At 44.2% G+C, this 16,375-nt stretch overlaps 2 protein-coding genes across 4 annotated transcripts; one reads left to right on the top strand and one right to left on the bottom strand.

The window, feature by feature from the left end:
- The first annotated feature begins 244 nt into the window (after positions 1-244).
- Positions 245-8,374, top strand: tefb (TEF transcription factor, PAR bZIP family member b). Of its 2 annotated transcripts, none has more exons than XM_054759944.1 (4): positions 245-434; positions 2,980-3,495; positions 5,024-5,241; positions 5,361-8,374. In XM_054759944.1, the coding sequence occupies exons 1-4, from the start codon at positions 332-334 to the stop codon at positions 5,574-5,576; spliced, it is 1,053 nt and encodes a 350-aa protein (XP_054615919.1). In that variant the 5' UTR covers positions 245-331; the 3' UTR covers positions 5,577-8,374. The 2 variants fall into 2 exon arrangements, with proteins under 2 accessions (XP_054615919.1, XP_054615918.1); XM_054759943.1 differs by lacking the exon at positions 245-434 and adding an exon at positions 2,162-2,628.
- LOC129171361 (protein Tob2) lies at positions 7,580-16,193 on the bottom strand. Of its 2 annotated transcripts, none has more exons than XM_054759942.1 (2): positions 16,021-16,193; positions 7,580-12,922 (listed from the first exon to the last, which is right to left on the bottom strand). In XM_054759942.1, exon 2 carries the CDS (start codon positions 12,730-12,732, stop codon positions 11,518-11,520), a length of 1,215 nt encoding a protein of 404 aa, XP_054615917.1. In that variant the 5' UTR covers positions 12,733-12,922; positions 16,021-16,193; the 3' UTR covers positions 7,580-11,517. The 2 variants fall into 2 exon arrangements, with proteins under 2 accessions (XP_054615917.1, XP_054615916.1); XM_054759941.1 differs by having other exon boundaries at positions 16,017-16,193.
- Between the last annotated feature and the right edge of the window lie 182 nt (positions 16,194-16,375).

The following is a 16,375-nucleotide window of genomic DNA, read 5'->3' on the forward strand; positions in this document are numbered from 1 at the left end:
GCTAGGAGGCGCATGTGCACCTTCCTCCCACACAGCCATCTCTCACCACGTGCGGCCGTGCGTGGAGTCAAATGTGCTCGAGCGAACCATGTGTCTGAGTAGGCGTGTTGTTCTTCTATTTAGATCCCGCCCTCTACTTGGTGATTGGCCACGTGACGACACTGACAGGGGGCTCTTCGAGTCAACCACTTCGGGGGCGTGGCTTTCCGAGTGTGTGAGAATACAAGTTGTTTGGGCACATGCAGGCGTCCCCGTGACGTGACTTGCTGCAAAGTTGTTTCAAAGTCTTCAGCTGAGAGCAAACAAACGCTCACACTGTCAGTCAGGCAACATGTCGACATATAATCACATCTTTGGAGACAGAGGTGAAGTTCCTGATCTCATCAGATCATTGGCTGACTATCCATTCTCTTTTCCAGCTTTTGATGACAGTGGTAAGTAGGAATTGTCTCTTGTTTACTTTAAGGAAAAGTTAATTGTCTTTGGTTGTTTGCTGATACTTCAAGGAAAAGTTGATTGTGTTTGGTTGTTTGCTGAATGCTTAGTTAAGAACTAAGATGACAAAAATGTAGACAGTCAACAATCGTAGAACATGTTCTGATCACATTTGGATTTTCTAGAGTGGTTAATTTTCTCTGCATGTCAGCTTCATGCAGTAAGATTAGCATTGACCTCGTGGTTCTCTGTATTTCTCATTATTTTGTAGTGTTGTACGGTGTTAACATATGAAGCTTGGCAATTTACTAACAGACTTTAATAGTTCATCGTCACTGGGATGGTATATAGTCATTTGTGTAGACTCAATACTGTCATATTTCAGTCAGTGCGTGGCTAAATGTTTTCTAAAAAAAAGTGAAACTGAAGTTTGCCAATGGAAATCACTGAGGAGAAACGGCATAGAAAATGGATGGATGGATGGAAACGCCCCCTGCTGGCTCAGAGAATGAATGCAGGTTTTGGGTACAAAGTACAACAAACTATCTTTTCTGTCCTACATTTGAGTTCTGTCAGGACTGCATACATTTGTTATTTTATTACAACTGTTACCAAGTTTCATCACGGTTTTTGTTTTGTTAATACTGCTTAGATTCACTTACACATATTATTGTTTTATGACTATGTTTGGCCGCCAGAGGGCAGTATTTGACATGTCTGGATAAGGCAAACGTGATCCTAATACTACTCGTGTTGTTTTCTTAAGCAGTCACTCAGTGTTCACATAACGGCTGTAGTTTGTTGTATTGGTGGATTTTGTTGGTGGTGACGTTGATTTACTTACTAAAAAGGGGTCATTCTGCACAAATAATTTGAAGTATTTTAAACAGCAGTATAAATACGCGTTAAATTGCATACATTTGCGTACTGCTTCAAAATTGTACGGCACTTGTGCAGCACAGTTTAAGGGATTAATCATACAACAATCCTGTGTTTGTTTAAAGGGGGTGTTTAAATGAGTTTGTCAAAAAGAGGGCTTATCAAGACTTTGACCAGTCTCCCTATGTGGACAACAAACACACCCAAACACACAATGCTTGTGTTGTTACGGCGTTGCCATGTGCATTTATAACACAGTGTCAGTTAAATCTAATATTCTGCCAGACGACGCCGCAGTTAGCACTCTCACTTTAAGGAGATCGTGTGCAGGGAAACGTGAGGAACCTCTAAGCTTTGTGAGTTTTGATGAGTGCAGGTTTTCACTGCATAAAAAATTAAATGCAATGTGTTTCTTCAGTTTTGTATTTGCATCATAAAAAATGTGTCTGGTATTCATTTGAGATGAGAGGTCAGCCGCTGTTTGATTAAATCATTAGTTGTTAAAGAATACATTATTTATAAAATGCATACAAATACGTCCTTGTGTTGTGTAGAGTGACACCTTGCACAAAGTATGCCCAGCTCGCCTCTGGCCGCACGTGCCAAAGGAGGCACAAGGCCACGCCCCAACAAGCACAAATCACGCCCCCCTACGCAGCTTGTACTTTCACGTGAGCGGGTAGAGGCGGGGGGCACGTGTTCTGCCACGAGTGTCCCCGCAACTCGCCTGAAGGCGTGCAGCACCAGCGTACTTTTCCTTGCTTTTTGTTTTGTAGACTGCCTGTGACTGCTTATGACTTTATAACCTGCGGCTCAGTTTGTGGTCATTACTTTGTTTTGACATATGTAGACTGAACGCTTCTTGAAAACGAAGAGGTCAAGACAGCCATACACAGTGCGGCATTCACATGACCGAATAAGCAGCCAATCATCTTCTACTATAGCTAAATGGGCGGTGCTTTTGCTCATGAATATCCAATAAGCGATCTATACGGGCACGGGCTACACAAAGGAGAGGCATGTAGTTTCCGCATCTTGGTGCGATAGTATCTACACAGGACGCTTAAAACGTGGTAGAAGTGATACAAATAAGCGTTTAGTCAATTCTTTCTCCGAGGAGCAGGAAGAGGCTTACTTTCTCTAATATTTCGTCCGGAGCTCTGGTGCGAACAATGCCTGGTGAAGCCGCGGTGGCGGTCGCGCCTCAACCCAACACAAGCGTCGACCCAGCAGCTAAGCAGAAGTCTTTCCCGTTTGTCATTAAGAAGATTATGGACATCCCGCCTCCTAACATTCTAGAGGAAGGCGATGACGGTAAGGCATTCGCGTTGGTGTTTTTTTATTCGGTGCGATAACGAAATGGAAAAGAAAAAAAAGTTCCAATTGCAGTTCGGCACACCCCACGGCGCAGCATTGGTGTGGGCTTCATGTAGTCCATGTTTCTCTAATGTTCCCAAATGTGTGTGCGTGCGCGTGCAATGCAATGCAATGCAATGCAATGTCATGTGCCCTGATGCTGGTGTTGTATTAGTGAAACACCCACACTGTCACTATGACATTGACAGACGCTGAGGTTTACCCGTTTTCCGTCACTTAATTCACTCTAAATCGTTATTTCATCAAATGACCTCCTATAACTCCTATTTTCTCCTGTCTTGAATCCAGAGATCGAGAAGGAGAAGCTGGGCTCAGCTGAGGATGTGGAGGGGGGCGGTGCTGGTGCAGGCAGTGCTGGTGGAGCTTCAAGAGGAGGTACTGGGGGCAGCGGTGGGGGCGTGTCAGCCTCCTTGACCCCAGCCATCTGGGAGAAGACCATCCCCTATGATGGAGAGACCTTCCACCTGGAGTACATGGACCTGGATGAGTTCTTGCTGGAGAACGGGATCCCCGTGAGCCTGGAGGAAGAGGAACTGCAGAAGACGCTGACCCCGGTGGTCGGGAAAGGCAAAAGCGTCCCCAAGGTTACGGCCACAGCCGTCGCTACAAGAACATCACCCTCTACATCTCCTCCGCCCGCTCCCGACGCCTCTACGGCCACCCCGGAACCAGAAGAAGCGGTGACTGTCACCACGCTACAGCCTGCCAAGTTAGATGATGAGGATGAGGAGGATCAAGAGGAGGAATCTTTGCCTGAGGAGGCCACAGCAGCGGAAGCAGTGGAAGTCAACAAACCAACTCCTGGTGAGGAATTTTGATTAGTCATTTCATATATGTTGTGACTACATGGTGTTCTTCGCTGTTTTAATTTATTTTTTTTATTTTTTACTATGAGCTGTGTGATTTTAGAAAGCACTGTTAAACACTGGCACATTATCTATAGATAGCATACATGTGCAGACAAACTGATAAAGCCCTGCTGTGACCTTTGAGCACGTAATACTAACCGTTTTTATAGCTTCTCTGTCTTATTGTCACAGTCAAACCTAAGGTAACTACAATTGCATCATCAGGTCTACATCATTTCAGGAAAGAAACTATTAGAGTGGATCCTAAAGTGCGCACGACTATTTGTTCAGGGATCAACTGATTTGCTTGTTTGCACAGGCGACATTACTATTTGTAATGGCCAAACAAGTGTAAAAAGAAGCCATGTCCAATGTAGGGGTGATATCGAACGTCTAATCTGCATAACTGACCATGATTCAAAACTCCTGCCAGAGGGGAGACTTTCAAAAAGTCAGACACAGTGACGGGTAAAATGGACCTTTTTGGTTTGTGTCATAAATGTCTGACATTATCTCATTTTTTAAACCTTATTTAACAACCAACATGAAGTTATTGACTTGCGGGTGTTGGTTTTGTCTGATTAATATAATTAACTCATTCAGTCCCAGCCATTTTTCAAAAGACAATCTCTTCAGCACCAGCCATTTTAGACGATTGTGACTGATTTTTCAAGGCACACAGAACATTGTGTTCTATGGCTATATAAACATGGAACCTACCAAAAGAAAGCTTAGACTAAAAAGCTTGTTTTTACCCTTTTCTGTTCTTTAGTAATCAGCAGTAGAACATAGGTAAGCTTCACGAAACTATCAGTTCCCAAAAGAAAAAGGGAGAAAAACAGCTTTTTGTGAAAAGATACATTTCAAGCATAACTTTCACTTTTGATGCAATTGCTTTTGTGACAGCTCAAATATCCAAACAACTGTACCACAACATAACACAAAAAAGAGTTGTTTTACCTCAAAATAACAATTTATTTGCAAATATAACACCATGAACCTGCCCTGCTCTTCCACTTCCTCCTTACTGTCGAGTATGTTATTACATGACCAGCTCTCAAGAAACGCACTTCTGCCACCTTGTGGCTGTTTTTATGGCTTAAAGCTGCTCTAAAAGTGACATCCAATAGTGTGCAATTGCGTCTTCACCTCTTTTTTGCCTCTCACGCAAAAAAACATAAAAGATGGATCAATATGTCTTTGGGATCGGGTGTTCGGGTTTATAAAAACATATAAATGCGTCTTTGGTATTGAATGAGTTAATTTTGCTGTTTTTTCCATTGTTGCTTTTGTTTTAATAATGTGCCACAGGCCAATTAAAAAAAAAAAAAAAAAAAAAAAAAAGCTGCGGGCTGCGGGCAAGTGACCCCTGGGCCACACTTTGGACACCACTGTCGTAAACGATGCAAAATGTGAAGCTTTCATGCAAACCGTGTATTTAACCTTCCATAGTGTATTCAAGATCCATTTTTCATCACTGACAGGTAATAAGACCGTCGAGCGCAACACGCCCTCTCCCATTGACCCGGACGCCATCGAGGTTGATGTCAACTTCCAGCCAGACCCAACAGACCTGGTCCTGTCCAGCGTGCCGGGTGGAGAGTTGTTCAACCCACGCAAACACAAGTTCTCGGACGAGGAGCTCAAGCCCCAGCCCATGATCAAGAAGGCCAAGAAAGTCTTTGTTCCCAATGAACAGAAGGTAACTCTCACTCATTCATGTGTTTGGTAGAAAACGGTGACAACCATTGGATTAATGTTACAGCAGCTCAAGATGACTCCGACAAGAAAAGTCACTGTCACCCCTCTTTAATTGTTCAGGACGACAAATACTGGTCCAGGAGGAAGAAGAATAACCTGGCCGCCAAACGTTCCCGCGATGCCCGCCGCCTCAAAGAGAACCAGATCACGGTGCGCGCCTCCTTCCTGGAGCGGGAGAACGCGGCGCTGCGGCAGCAAGTGGCCGAGCTGCGGAAAGACTGCGGCCGCTGCAAGAACATCCTGGCCCGCTACGAGGCCAAGTACGGCCCGCTGTAAAGAGCTGGTAAAGTCCACCAAGTATCAATCCGACAAAAACTTCCTCCCCCGCAGAATTCAACACAGACACAAAACACACAAGGGAAATCAAAATTTGCACTCTTGCTGACCTTCAGTCACTGTGTCGAGCTCCAGGCGCAGGTCCGAACCTGGCACTGGAGCGGCGGATACACACTGGCGGGGGCAGGTTGGGAGCGGTGGTCACGGGAAGGTCTGTGGAGAGCGCCTGGCTCCTTCACTTGAGAGGAAGGCGACGACACTCCCGCGGGCAGACACACATGACAGACAACACGGTCGGTCTCGAGATGCTTTCAAGAAATTCAGGAAATATGGCAAGCTGATTACACATTTGTCTTTTTTTGTTTTTTTAATCACCGCATAGCACTTCCTTTCGTGGACCAAAGCATGTGTGCCATCCGTCGTGTATCTAGTATGGTGCCCACTCCCTTTAGCTTCCCTTGTGCTGCTGCACTTTTATTTGTGTCTAATTCCTTTTAACTCTCTAGAAGGTTATAGAGGCTGGACAAGGACGGAGTAGATATCAGGTACTTGGGCTGGCAAAGAAGGGAAGCGATGACCTCAGGTGGTGAAGGAGCGGCGGCGGAGAGTCCGTTTAGTTCTTCCTTCAAGTAACACACACACACACACACACACTATATGTATAGTCATCTCCAGTGTGTGGTCCATTGTTGCACTTTTTCTTCAAGGATTCTCGTGGTGGCTGGTACCTTTACATCACTGTGGAAGGGACGGTAGCTTTTAGAAAACGTGCATGAAGTCCTTGTGCCAACCTCAGATCAGCTTCCCGAGCTTCACTAAAGATTTGAAAAATATGGCTTTGGAGTCACTTTGACAAAGAGGAGTATTTTTTAATGTCGGTTAAGGTTTGAAGATATCCAAGGCTCTCCCTTTTGCGGAGGGGTACGTATGTGAGGATGTTTATTTTACTACACTCTGCAAGTAGAGGGCGCCAAAGCCCCCAACTGTTCATTGGTAGTGTAATGATGGCGCCCAACGGCGACTGCTTTTAAACCCTGTAAATAAATACATGATGGTCTCAAGGTCCTGGTGTCCTCAGACAGGGGCTTTGATTGTGTCTTTATTAATCCAATACTCTTCATTATATTTGCCAAATAGTCGATGAGTGCTGTATTTATTCTGATGGTAATAACACATCTGTCCATTGTCATGTACAAGAATATGTCAGAGATTTATTGAGGGGAAAAATGAACCCAATGACAAAGCAGGGACTCCAATGGGTAAACTGTGTTTTTAAAACCAGATTTATATAGCTCTAAGAGTTTATTGTTCTCCGTTCAATATATAGATGTGTGTAACACATAAAAGGGCAGGGTACACTCTCATTTACCTCATCCAACACTCGTTGGTTTGAATGATTAAGAGTTTAGCCGGACCGGGTTTAGTACGCAGCGTATAGGTCCTTGTGGCAAAATCCTAATTCTTTTTTTTCAAGACTCGCCAAACTGGGTACCTGTTTTAATTAGTAACTGCATTAGAGACTGTTACAGTACTCCAGCGTCTTCAGCAGACTGAGCGCTTTGTGCTCACCATCAAGAGACGATAAATGTGGCAATAATACTCGGTTGTATATTGCTTGTTTTACTTCGATGATATTGTGTGTAAAATTGCAATGATTCTCTTTCTAACGCCCCAAAGTCATTTGTGCTTCCAGTTTTGATCCTAATGCATGAAACCCAGTGTACTTTGTCTTCTATGGATGTCTCGACTCTTCTACACCAAGTGTACTTACTGTATGTCTGTAAAGCATCACCCAAGAGCAGGCATGCTTCTGATGGGCGTGCTGACGCGGAGCATCTGTGTTAAGATGTTATGACTCGCTTAATAGCGCCACCTATCTGAGTGCAGCCTGCTTGATTTAACATTGGGGCAAATGTCAGCGGAAAATTTGCATCTTTCCGATCACTGTGTGGATTATTTTCTATGGATCTATATCTAGATACACTGGATCAGTTGGTGCTTAAGTGTTCTCTTGGTCGTTTGTGAGGGTGTACTACAGACACTTGTCTTTTTTTTCTTTTTTTTGCATTGACATTCAAACAAAATATGCACTGCATTGGACTCTTTATACGTCAGGACTCCCGCTTTTTAAAAATTCAATCTGACGACGAGCCAAGCGAGATCATTTAGTTGGAGTCGGACAGGATGTAGCATTTTATTTTGTGCTTAAAGACAACAGACGCACTCACTAATATTAAATTTGACATACCAGACTAATGAGAAGTAGTCTTGCATGTGTGATGTGTTGCCACCTTCAAAGTGTGCAGCACTGGCGCCACCTATAGGCAGTACGTGCAAGATCTCTTCATACAGTCGTCTGATTTTACGCTAAGCACATTTGTTTTGCATGTATAACAAGATATACGCTTCTCTCTGTGTAAAACTTACTATGTCAAGCACAAATTCCATATAGCAGCATCTCCAGTGTGATGTTTTTGTTGTTTCCTTTACCTGTTGGTGGCGCTAATGTGTACATTTGAAGGTAAAATTGGGTCTGAAATGGTTATTCATTTTGCTTGGCATCACTTTATAGTAGCTCCAACTCTATAATAAGAGAAAATATTTCAATAGGTTTTTACTGTTTTATTTTATTTTTTTTTGGTGTTTTGCTTTTCTCCTTTTCTATAAATATGATTTTTTTGTTGGGTGTTTTTTGTATTGTCCCGATCATGTATGGATACATGACATGACACTGCAGTGCCATAGTTCTTACTGTATGGTGTATCATGCATATCAAATAAATCAAGATATAAAGGCAAGCGTTTGACCTTGACTTGTCATCAAGCAGCTCGCAGAGGTGGGTGTGTGCTGCACGTGTGCACGCACATACACGCAAGGTGTTTTTGTTTGGATGCTGCACGCCTTCCCCCCTCTCTCTCTCTCTCTCTCTCTCTCTCTCGACTGTTCCCTCCTGGCATCAGAGCTGCTGCTCATCAGTATTCCAGAAGAGTAGGAGCTGTTGCGTAATGATCACATCCACACACAGGGGAGCAGTGTTGCGTAACAGCAGCAGCTTCAAAGAAGATTGTGTGTATCCAGAAACGAAAGTGAGGATGCAAGGGAGGGGCTCTGAGAATCCGAAGGGAGGACAAGGACAAAGGATGGAGGCTCCTGAAAAGGAGGGGCTTGGGGATGGATGGGAGAGGAAATGCTGAGGCGGGGCAAAGAAGATGGATGGATGGAGATGGAGGAAGAGGAGAGCCAAGGAGGAGGCCGGCCATGCATGTTAATGTCACTACACGTTACTATAGACAGGCTGGGAGCAGGCCAAAGCGCTACACAACAGATTGGGTGTTGTGCTGCATGATGAAATGTGAGGTAATATCGGCTGAGGTGGGTGGTGAGCAATCTGGCTCCTCACCAGCCGGGAATTTTATCTTTGAATAATTGATCAAACATCACCAGAGTTTGTTTACTGCCATATTTGGACGCATCACTGGAGCATTTCAGACACGCGATCTACTTTTTAGACATGGAGGTTGCTATGGTGCATTGTTCTGCAATAAACAGGGCGAGACACGCAGCTTATTTTCCATGCTTTACTGGTCTTTTTATTACAAACTTAAAAAAGAAATCGGATACAATAAGAAACTGCTGTAGTAACGCCCCGTTCCGAGAAAACAGGTCATTGCATTTCAGTCGTGAAAGACTCATTACACATCTATAGGGTGTACAGATCAGATACAAAATAGGAAACATAATAAAAAATACAGGCAGAAAAGGAAAGAACTATTTGTATATCTTTTAAATGTTCCATTTCACATAGAAAATAAACTTCTTTTATAACAATGAAATATTCCAAAGTGCAAAATAAAACAGTGGATATAAGCAAAAGGACATCAGAATACAAAATTCTAGTTTCTCTTCCACCCCGATTGGGAGGATGGCCTGCACGTGCACATTTGAAACGTGTTATTTGGAGCATGTGCACGCTGCAGCCGCTTCTTTCAAGCACAATAAAATATGCAGGTTCCCCCCCCTCCCAGTCAGGCTTGTGCAGGCCATCGCAACCAGGATCGACCAACAGTACAACCTTCCGTCAGACATCTTCCCGTAGAGACATGAATACTGTGGGTCTATTCAGGGAGATGAGATGTAGAAAACCCCTTCAGGGTCTTTTCGCTGGACTGAGGTCGAGGGAACTGTAAGAACGTTTTATGGCTATATCATGAAGACTGGAAAAGAGGTAATAAAGAGCTGACTGGTGTTGTCAATTATTATTTTTTTTAATCTATCAGACCGATAATGCACCGACATGAACGTAAGTGGAGATTTAGTGTTTTCAGATTGAAACAGTGACAGGATATCCACCTCATGTAAACATTCTGCAACTACCCATCTGGTTAGACTTAACGTACAGTACAAGGTACAATACACATTCAATTCGTGACTCTGCACATCTTTATTTTTTTTTGTCTCGGTTTGCATATATTCATGTTCGTTTCTGAAAAAATAACTTCGGCATGTAAGAAACTAAACCAAGAATCTGAACGTAAGAACTTTCTATTTACATTTTTTTTCTTTTTAACATGGTTTGCAAAAACAAAAATATATTTTATCACAGAAGAAAAACAATCCGTATTTTCCTCACAATCCTAACATTTTACAAAGAGGTGTCGGGGGTGGGGGTGGGGGTGGGGTGACCAAATACCAGTGTAAGCATCAGTTAAGTGTCTTCAGGTACAAAAACACATGGATACATATCTAGAAAACATTCAATGGACATAACTGAGTCAATTTCCACGCCATCAATACGTTTCATGACAGTATGTTTGCAACCGAAGTAGATGGTCGTGGACGTTAAATTCTAAAGCGATAAAGTGCTAAATGGACATTTGGGCGTGCCCTTTGGAGAAGTGACCAATCATAAACACGTCACACCTGAAAAAAGACGCTTCAAATAGCAACAGAAGCCTGCCGTCAAAAACAAACATTCATCTATGTCCACTTGACGACTCGGAGACGAGAACGAGCTTCACCATTTTCTGCTCTCTCTCTCTCTCTCTCTCTCTCTCTCTCTGCACGGAGGAATAATGTCAGCCCTTCGCTTCAATACCATTTAAGCTCACCGGCAACGTGTTGTGGGTTTTAAAAATGTCGCTCTCAGAGTCAACACACACTGGATGCCAACCCCTTTTGCTGCCTTGCTAGCTGAGGAGAAGCACTCCTACATCCCCAAAGTCACACCGAGCCATTTATCAAAATCTCTTCTGCTTAACAGCTGGATACAACCCCCCCCCCATCCCCTTCCTGTGCCTGTTCACCTTCACACACACCAACACCGACAATGGGAAATGTGTGTTTGTCAAAACTTGCATCCCCTGTGTGCACATGACTGCAGGTATCCGCACGTGAGCGCCGTCTACTTAAGATGCAAAGCTTCAGGTTTCTGCGACCTTGCCCGCCGACAGATGAATTACATTCTTACTTTGTCGCCAAACACGCCGTGGATGCGTTCCAGCTGCTTTCAATATTCGCTCCTGTGATGTCACTTTCCAGATTGAGCCGCAACAAAATCCCAGCATCACAACACGCGCACGCCCAGACAGCAGAGCCCACCCCCTGTAGGAACAGATTGCAGAGCAAAGTGCAGCACTTGGCTGGCTCCTTTTTTTTTTTCCCCACTGCGTGACAGTGCTGTGCAAACTGCAGCTTTACCACAGCCAGGGTCCATTATTACTTGTCGTCCAATGAATAACAATGAGCTTGGCAATGATAAAAGCAGAAGAGGAACTTGGCCCAGAAAATGTGATGAGCTAGAGCACTGGACAAAAACAAAACCTATCAGGAGCTAATGAGAGACAGAAATCTCCTAGAAAAACCAAGTGCTAGCTTGCATTAGTAGTACTATTAGTTTGTTAGACAAATGTAATATATAGCAGGCTCCTTGACAAATGAAGGCTCAGTTGGCCAACACAACAGGCTGGAAGGACTGGCTGGGATATTGCAGGTTGTAGCTCCCTAAACCTTCAACAAATGGCGGCTTCTCCATGTAGGAGATCTCACCGTTGGCGCCCATGATGCCCACACTCTGGGATGGAGGAGGGCTTGAAAAAGGGTCAAAAGACGGGTGGGTGTTGACAGTGTGGGGGGGCTGGAATGGGCTTGTGTGAGGTTGCATGGGCTGGGGGTCAGCATCAAAGTAGAGGGGACCCGGGGATCCTGGGTAGACAAACTCTTTGGCGTTGGGGGACAGCTGGCTGGGGAGGGGACCTCCGAGCGAGTGCATGGACAGAGACAGCGGCTTGTGCTTAAGCAGCTCCGGAGCCAAGATGGCGGTGGGAGAGTGGGAGAGAATCCTCTGTGCGGGGACACCGACCACGCCGTTGGAGGTCGCCGAGGAGCCGGCCACGCTGCATTTCTTCATCTTGGTGGAACCGAATTTGGTGGCTGCGAAAGCGGCTGTCGTGAAAGTGATGGGTTGAGGACGGGCGGCCGGTAGGGAGGAGGTGGGCTGCTGAACGGCGAGGTAGGGCAGCCCGCCGGTGGGAGGAGAAGGGGTGGATGTGTTGGAGGAGTGGTCGGCGGGGTCGGCGGGTGAGCTGGAGGTGGGGTAGCTGAAGAGCCCGGGGCAAGGCTGGGCAGACGGCGGTGTGGGAGAACTGGAGAGCGACGGCATGAGGGAAGGAGATGACTGGCTTCCAATTGGAATAAAGACCTGAGCATCTGGATTGAAGCCCAGATTCTTAGTTTCCTCCAACTCTGTTTCTCCTTTAACCTCTCTCATTGCCCCCTCAGGCCTCTCACCATCACAGCTGAGGCCTGGTGGGCCGTCCAGGTACAGCACCTTCACCGCCCCCTTCTCTCCAATCTGGTAGGACACCTCAAAGGGGTCGATCCACACGCTGAGCTCTGCAGGGACGTTTGCACGCACTTCATCTGTGTCCAGTCCGCTTCTCTTGGCGGCCAGCTCCACAACAGGGTCCCTGGGGGCTCCCAAGTGAAGGCAGCGGAACGCAGAACCTCGAAGAGGGTCCTCTGGGTACCAGTGACCCTCAAAGCGAGACACCAGAATCCTCTCAAGTTCCTCTCCGAAAAGGTCAGCTCGACGCCGAGGTAGCTTATTGTACAAATAGGACACGATGAAGTTGAGGGCAACCTTCACCTCTAGATGCATGACTGCACCAGGCTGGCGCTGCGCTGGGATCCTTTCAGATGATGGTGATGCGACGTGTAATGTCCGCGACTCTCCTCTGGCTCACTGTGCAGTGTGTGGTTTTATTGTCACCATGTTAAAAGGCACCTTGATGGCAGGGACAGCAGGGTGCTTGTGGATGTCTCAAGAAGAGCGGCCAGGGATTTCAGCTCTGTACAGATGAAGGTAGAACGAAAGTTGGTATTTCGCAAAGATCAGATGATCATTTGAGGGCTGAAGCAAGATTTGTAACAAAAACAGCCCCATCATATCATATTGTTACCATTTTTACACAGCCATTTGGAACCATTTTCATCAACATCACTGATGCTGCACTACTTATTTATGTTGTATTTATATTTGTACACAGTCATCCCTCAATTGGTTCCAGACCCGAGAAGTAAAGCTATTTAATCATAGAATATTCTCATAGTTAAACAGAGAAACTATTCACAACCTTCTAAATATGTTTTTTAACACCATTAGAGCCCTCTAGACATGAAATAACACCCCTATAGTGACCTTTACACTCATATTACCCAATATAGTAGGCATAAGAGAAAATAAGACATAATATAGACTCACATGTTAGCATTGGGAGAGTTCCTTGTTTATGTTCCTTTTGTTTCCCACCCGTTTTTTTTTTCGTTGTTGTTGTCTTTTTTTTTTACGTCCGGGACTTCTTGAGGTGGCTAATATAACATTACTGACACCTCGTGACGAGTGTAGAATATTACATATCAACGCGTCTTTCGATGAGTTTTCTGAATGTCTTATATTTATTTGCATTTTAGTACATTTTGTCATAGTTATGCTTAAAAATGCTTAATATCGGCCCTAGTGACAGTGGCAGAATCCTTTTATTATCTGCGATTTTTAAACTTGTATCCATCCTGCCAGGACTTCCCAACTACTGTGCCGTGAGAGATCATCTGGTGTGCCACGCAACTGGTCCAGAAATGATTATTAACGACAAGCGTATTTTTGTTCATCTATCTATCTATCTATCTATGTCAGCGACATGCAGCGACAGGCTGAACAATTAAATGCAGAAGCATCCTGTTGGCATTCATAGAACAGAACAAGTCCTGCGTATGCTTTGTGGTGTGCCATGTGAGTTTTCTCATGTAAAATATGTTGCTTGGCTCAATAAAAGTTGAAAAAAAAACACTGCATTTTGTTATCTCGAGCTGTTAATATCATTGAATTGTCGCTACAAAAATCACATGAACTGCCTGTCCTCTCAGACATAGCATGATTCAAATAAAATGTAATTGGAGAGCCAATAAAAAGAGGAAAAAAAACAGTGGGAGACAAGACGAGCATGTGAAATTTAAACAGTGGAATACACTTTCATATTTTGCTTTTGTAAGAGCACAGGATGTACTGATGGATGAAACAGATGTGTTGTGGGCTTCATAAATCCTTTATAATCTGAATCTGATCCCATGGAGCTCCTCCCGCTTTAATGCTTCTCAGTCCATCCACGATCACGATGAGTCGAGGTCAGATAAAAAAATGAAAAAGGCGGCATCCCGAGACGCATGTACGAGGAAGAACTGCAAAATGGAAGACCGCTTTCGTCAATAACACGGAAGACCCGTTTCCCACCGTGCGGTGCACGCGATGGCCCTCGCCCGTCCCCGCCCCCATGCACGAAAACAAGTCCCTCACATCAACTTCCCTGCCAGATGGGGATTCTTCATCTTTGAAAGACGCCTCTGATTAAAAGACAATTCCAATGTTGCCACAGATAAAGCGGCACAGGCCGGATGCAAGGATTTGGGAGTTTAAGATGATTTACGTTTGAAGTTTGACATGGAAAAGGTGACATTGAGAGGATATGGTGGGGGTTGGGAGGGTTGGTTGGCAGTGGGCTATAAATAGACATATTTTGCAGCGTCTTCAGACTTAATTAGTTAATCCTTAAAGCAGAGCAATTACTGCACGTCTAAAATTGACTATATAGATGCAGCAGATAGTCTGTATTCCTCCTTTAAAGGATTTCACTGGGCTAATGCCGCAGGCCGAGCACCAGCACCCAGGATGTGCTGTATAACGCTATTTTTGTTTACATGGCGCTGCGAACATGTGCCACTGAGCTGTAAAATCTCTGCAGCATGACTGCTCGTCTTTTTTTTTTTAAGTGCTCTTTTCCAAGGTGATTCCAAAGAGAGAAAGAAACAAAAGGAAAGCCCCATTCTAATGAAGACAATCCAATGCAAAACATCAAATGCTCAGTTTTCGTTCTTATTATTGTGGTAAGTAGTTTGCAGTGGTAGATACAGTACGGTGGAATCTGCTTTAAATAAACTTGCAATGGTTCTTCATGGGGTAGATTTCATTTTATAGAAATGCTTACAAATACTACCAGGGAGTACATTCATGCGATTGCTCCTCCTGGGAGCTGATGAATGACAGCCAGCGCGCCACACCGGCCAGGGGATCGGAGCCAACTTGCCCTGGCCAACTAAGCTAACCACGGAGCAGAATCATTGGTAACCACAGAGCAGCGCAAGTCCAAGTAAAGTAAAATGGCAGCAATTGTTCGTTAGGGAAAATAAATATTTAAAAAAATCTTTATTTGGAAATTAGATTGCGTGTTAGCGTGAATCAAGAGTATGATTTTTTCCCCCCCATTTTTTTAAATAAAAAGCCTTTTCTAATATTCAGACTGTAACTCAACGAGGCAATCAAGTTAGAATATCTTGTTAAATCTATACATTTCATGATGGTGTCAAAACGGAGTGTTGTTATCTTAGTAAAGGTAGAATTCTCAATACAGCTCATGTATCTCGTTAGATTGGAACCCATAATGCTGTGGCTGTCCAATTCAGATGCCCGTTTGAATTAATGTGCTGCCATACAATTATCTATAAATAAATGAGCACGCTCATGCTGTTGTTCGTACCATATGGGCCTGAAAGGTGGTGGGACACAGGGACTATAGAGCCAAAATGTCAAAAAGACAGTGGAGCAGAAGGGAAGCTGGGTTGACGGACTGGTGCCGAAACCAGAATCACTACACATTAATGACTTGAAACGATGTTAGATTGAATGTGCATCAAGGAATAAAGCGTAAACAAGCCCGTTAGACATCACTACATGATGACAGCTGCATCCTTTGAAAGGGGAAGCAAACATAAACAGAGAGAACACGTCCGACGCTGTTTTGCAAGAAAGACAGATCACTAAAATCATGTTGTAGACAAGCAAATGCAGGAGAATATTAGGCTAAAATGTGCCTTTCCGATGCAAACACCTACCTACTTATGCTTGACTTCGACCTGCTTTGAATACGTCTTGGCTTCTTCGGATTTCAAACTGTCAAGTCCATGAAAAAAACTTGGAGGAATACCTCACCTCGTCATTTTTATTCTTTTTAATAGCGTGTCCAACCTCTAGCTAACAGTTGAGTGGATGAGCCAGGGAAACTTTACTGTGTGACAAGCCGGCGTATTTATACAGTGTGACTCGCCCACACCCCCATGACGCTAGGCACTACTTTCCTTCAATTATCATGCACACTTTATTTTCAGAATGTTTAGTGTATATTTTTCTTCTATAAAGAAGTACTTTAATACATTTTTCCAAATCAATAACACATTTGACACATCAACATTAT

The sequence above is a fragment of the Dunckerocampus dactyliophorus genome, chromosome 18, assembly GCF_027744805.1.
Source record: "Dunckerocampus dactyliophorus isolate RoL2022-P2 chromosome 18, RoL_Ddac_1.1, whole genome shotgun sequence".
Taxonomy (NCBI): domain Eukaryota; kingdom Metazoa; phylum Chordata; class Actinopteri; order Syngnathiformes; family Syngnathidae; genus Dunckerocampus; species Dunckerocampus dactyliophorus.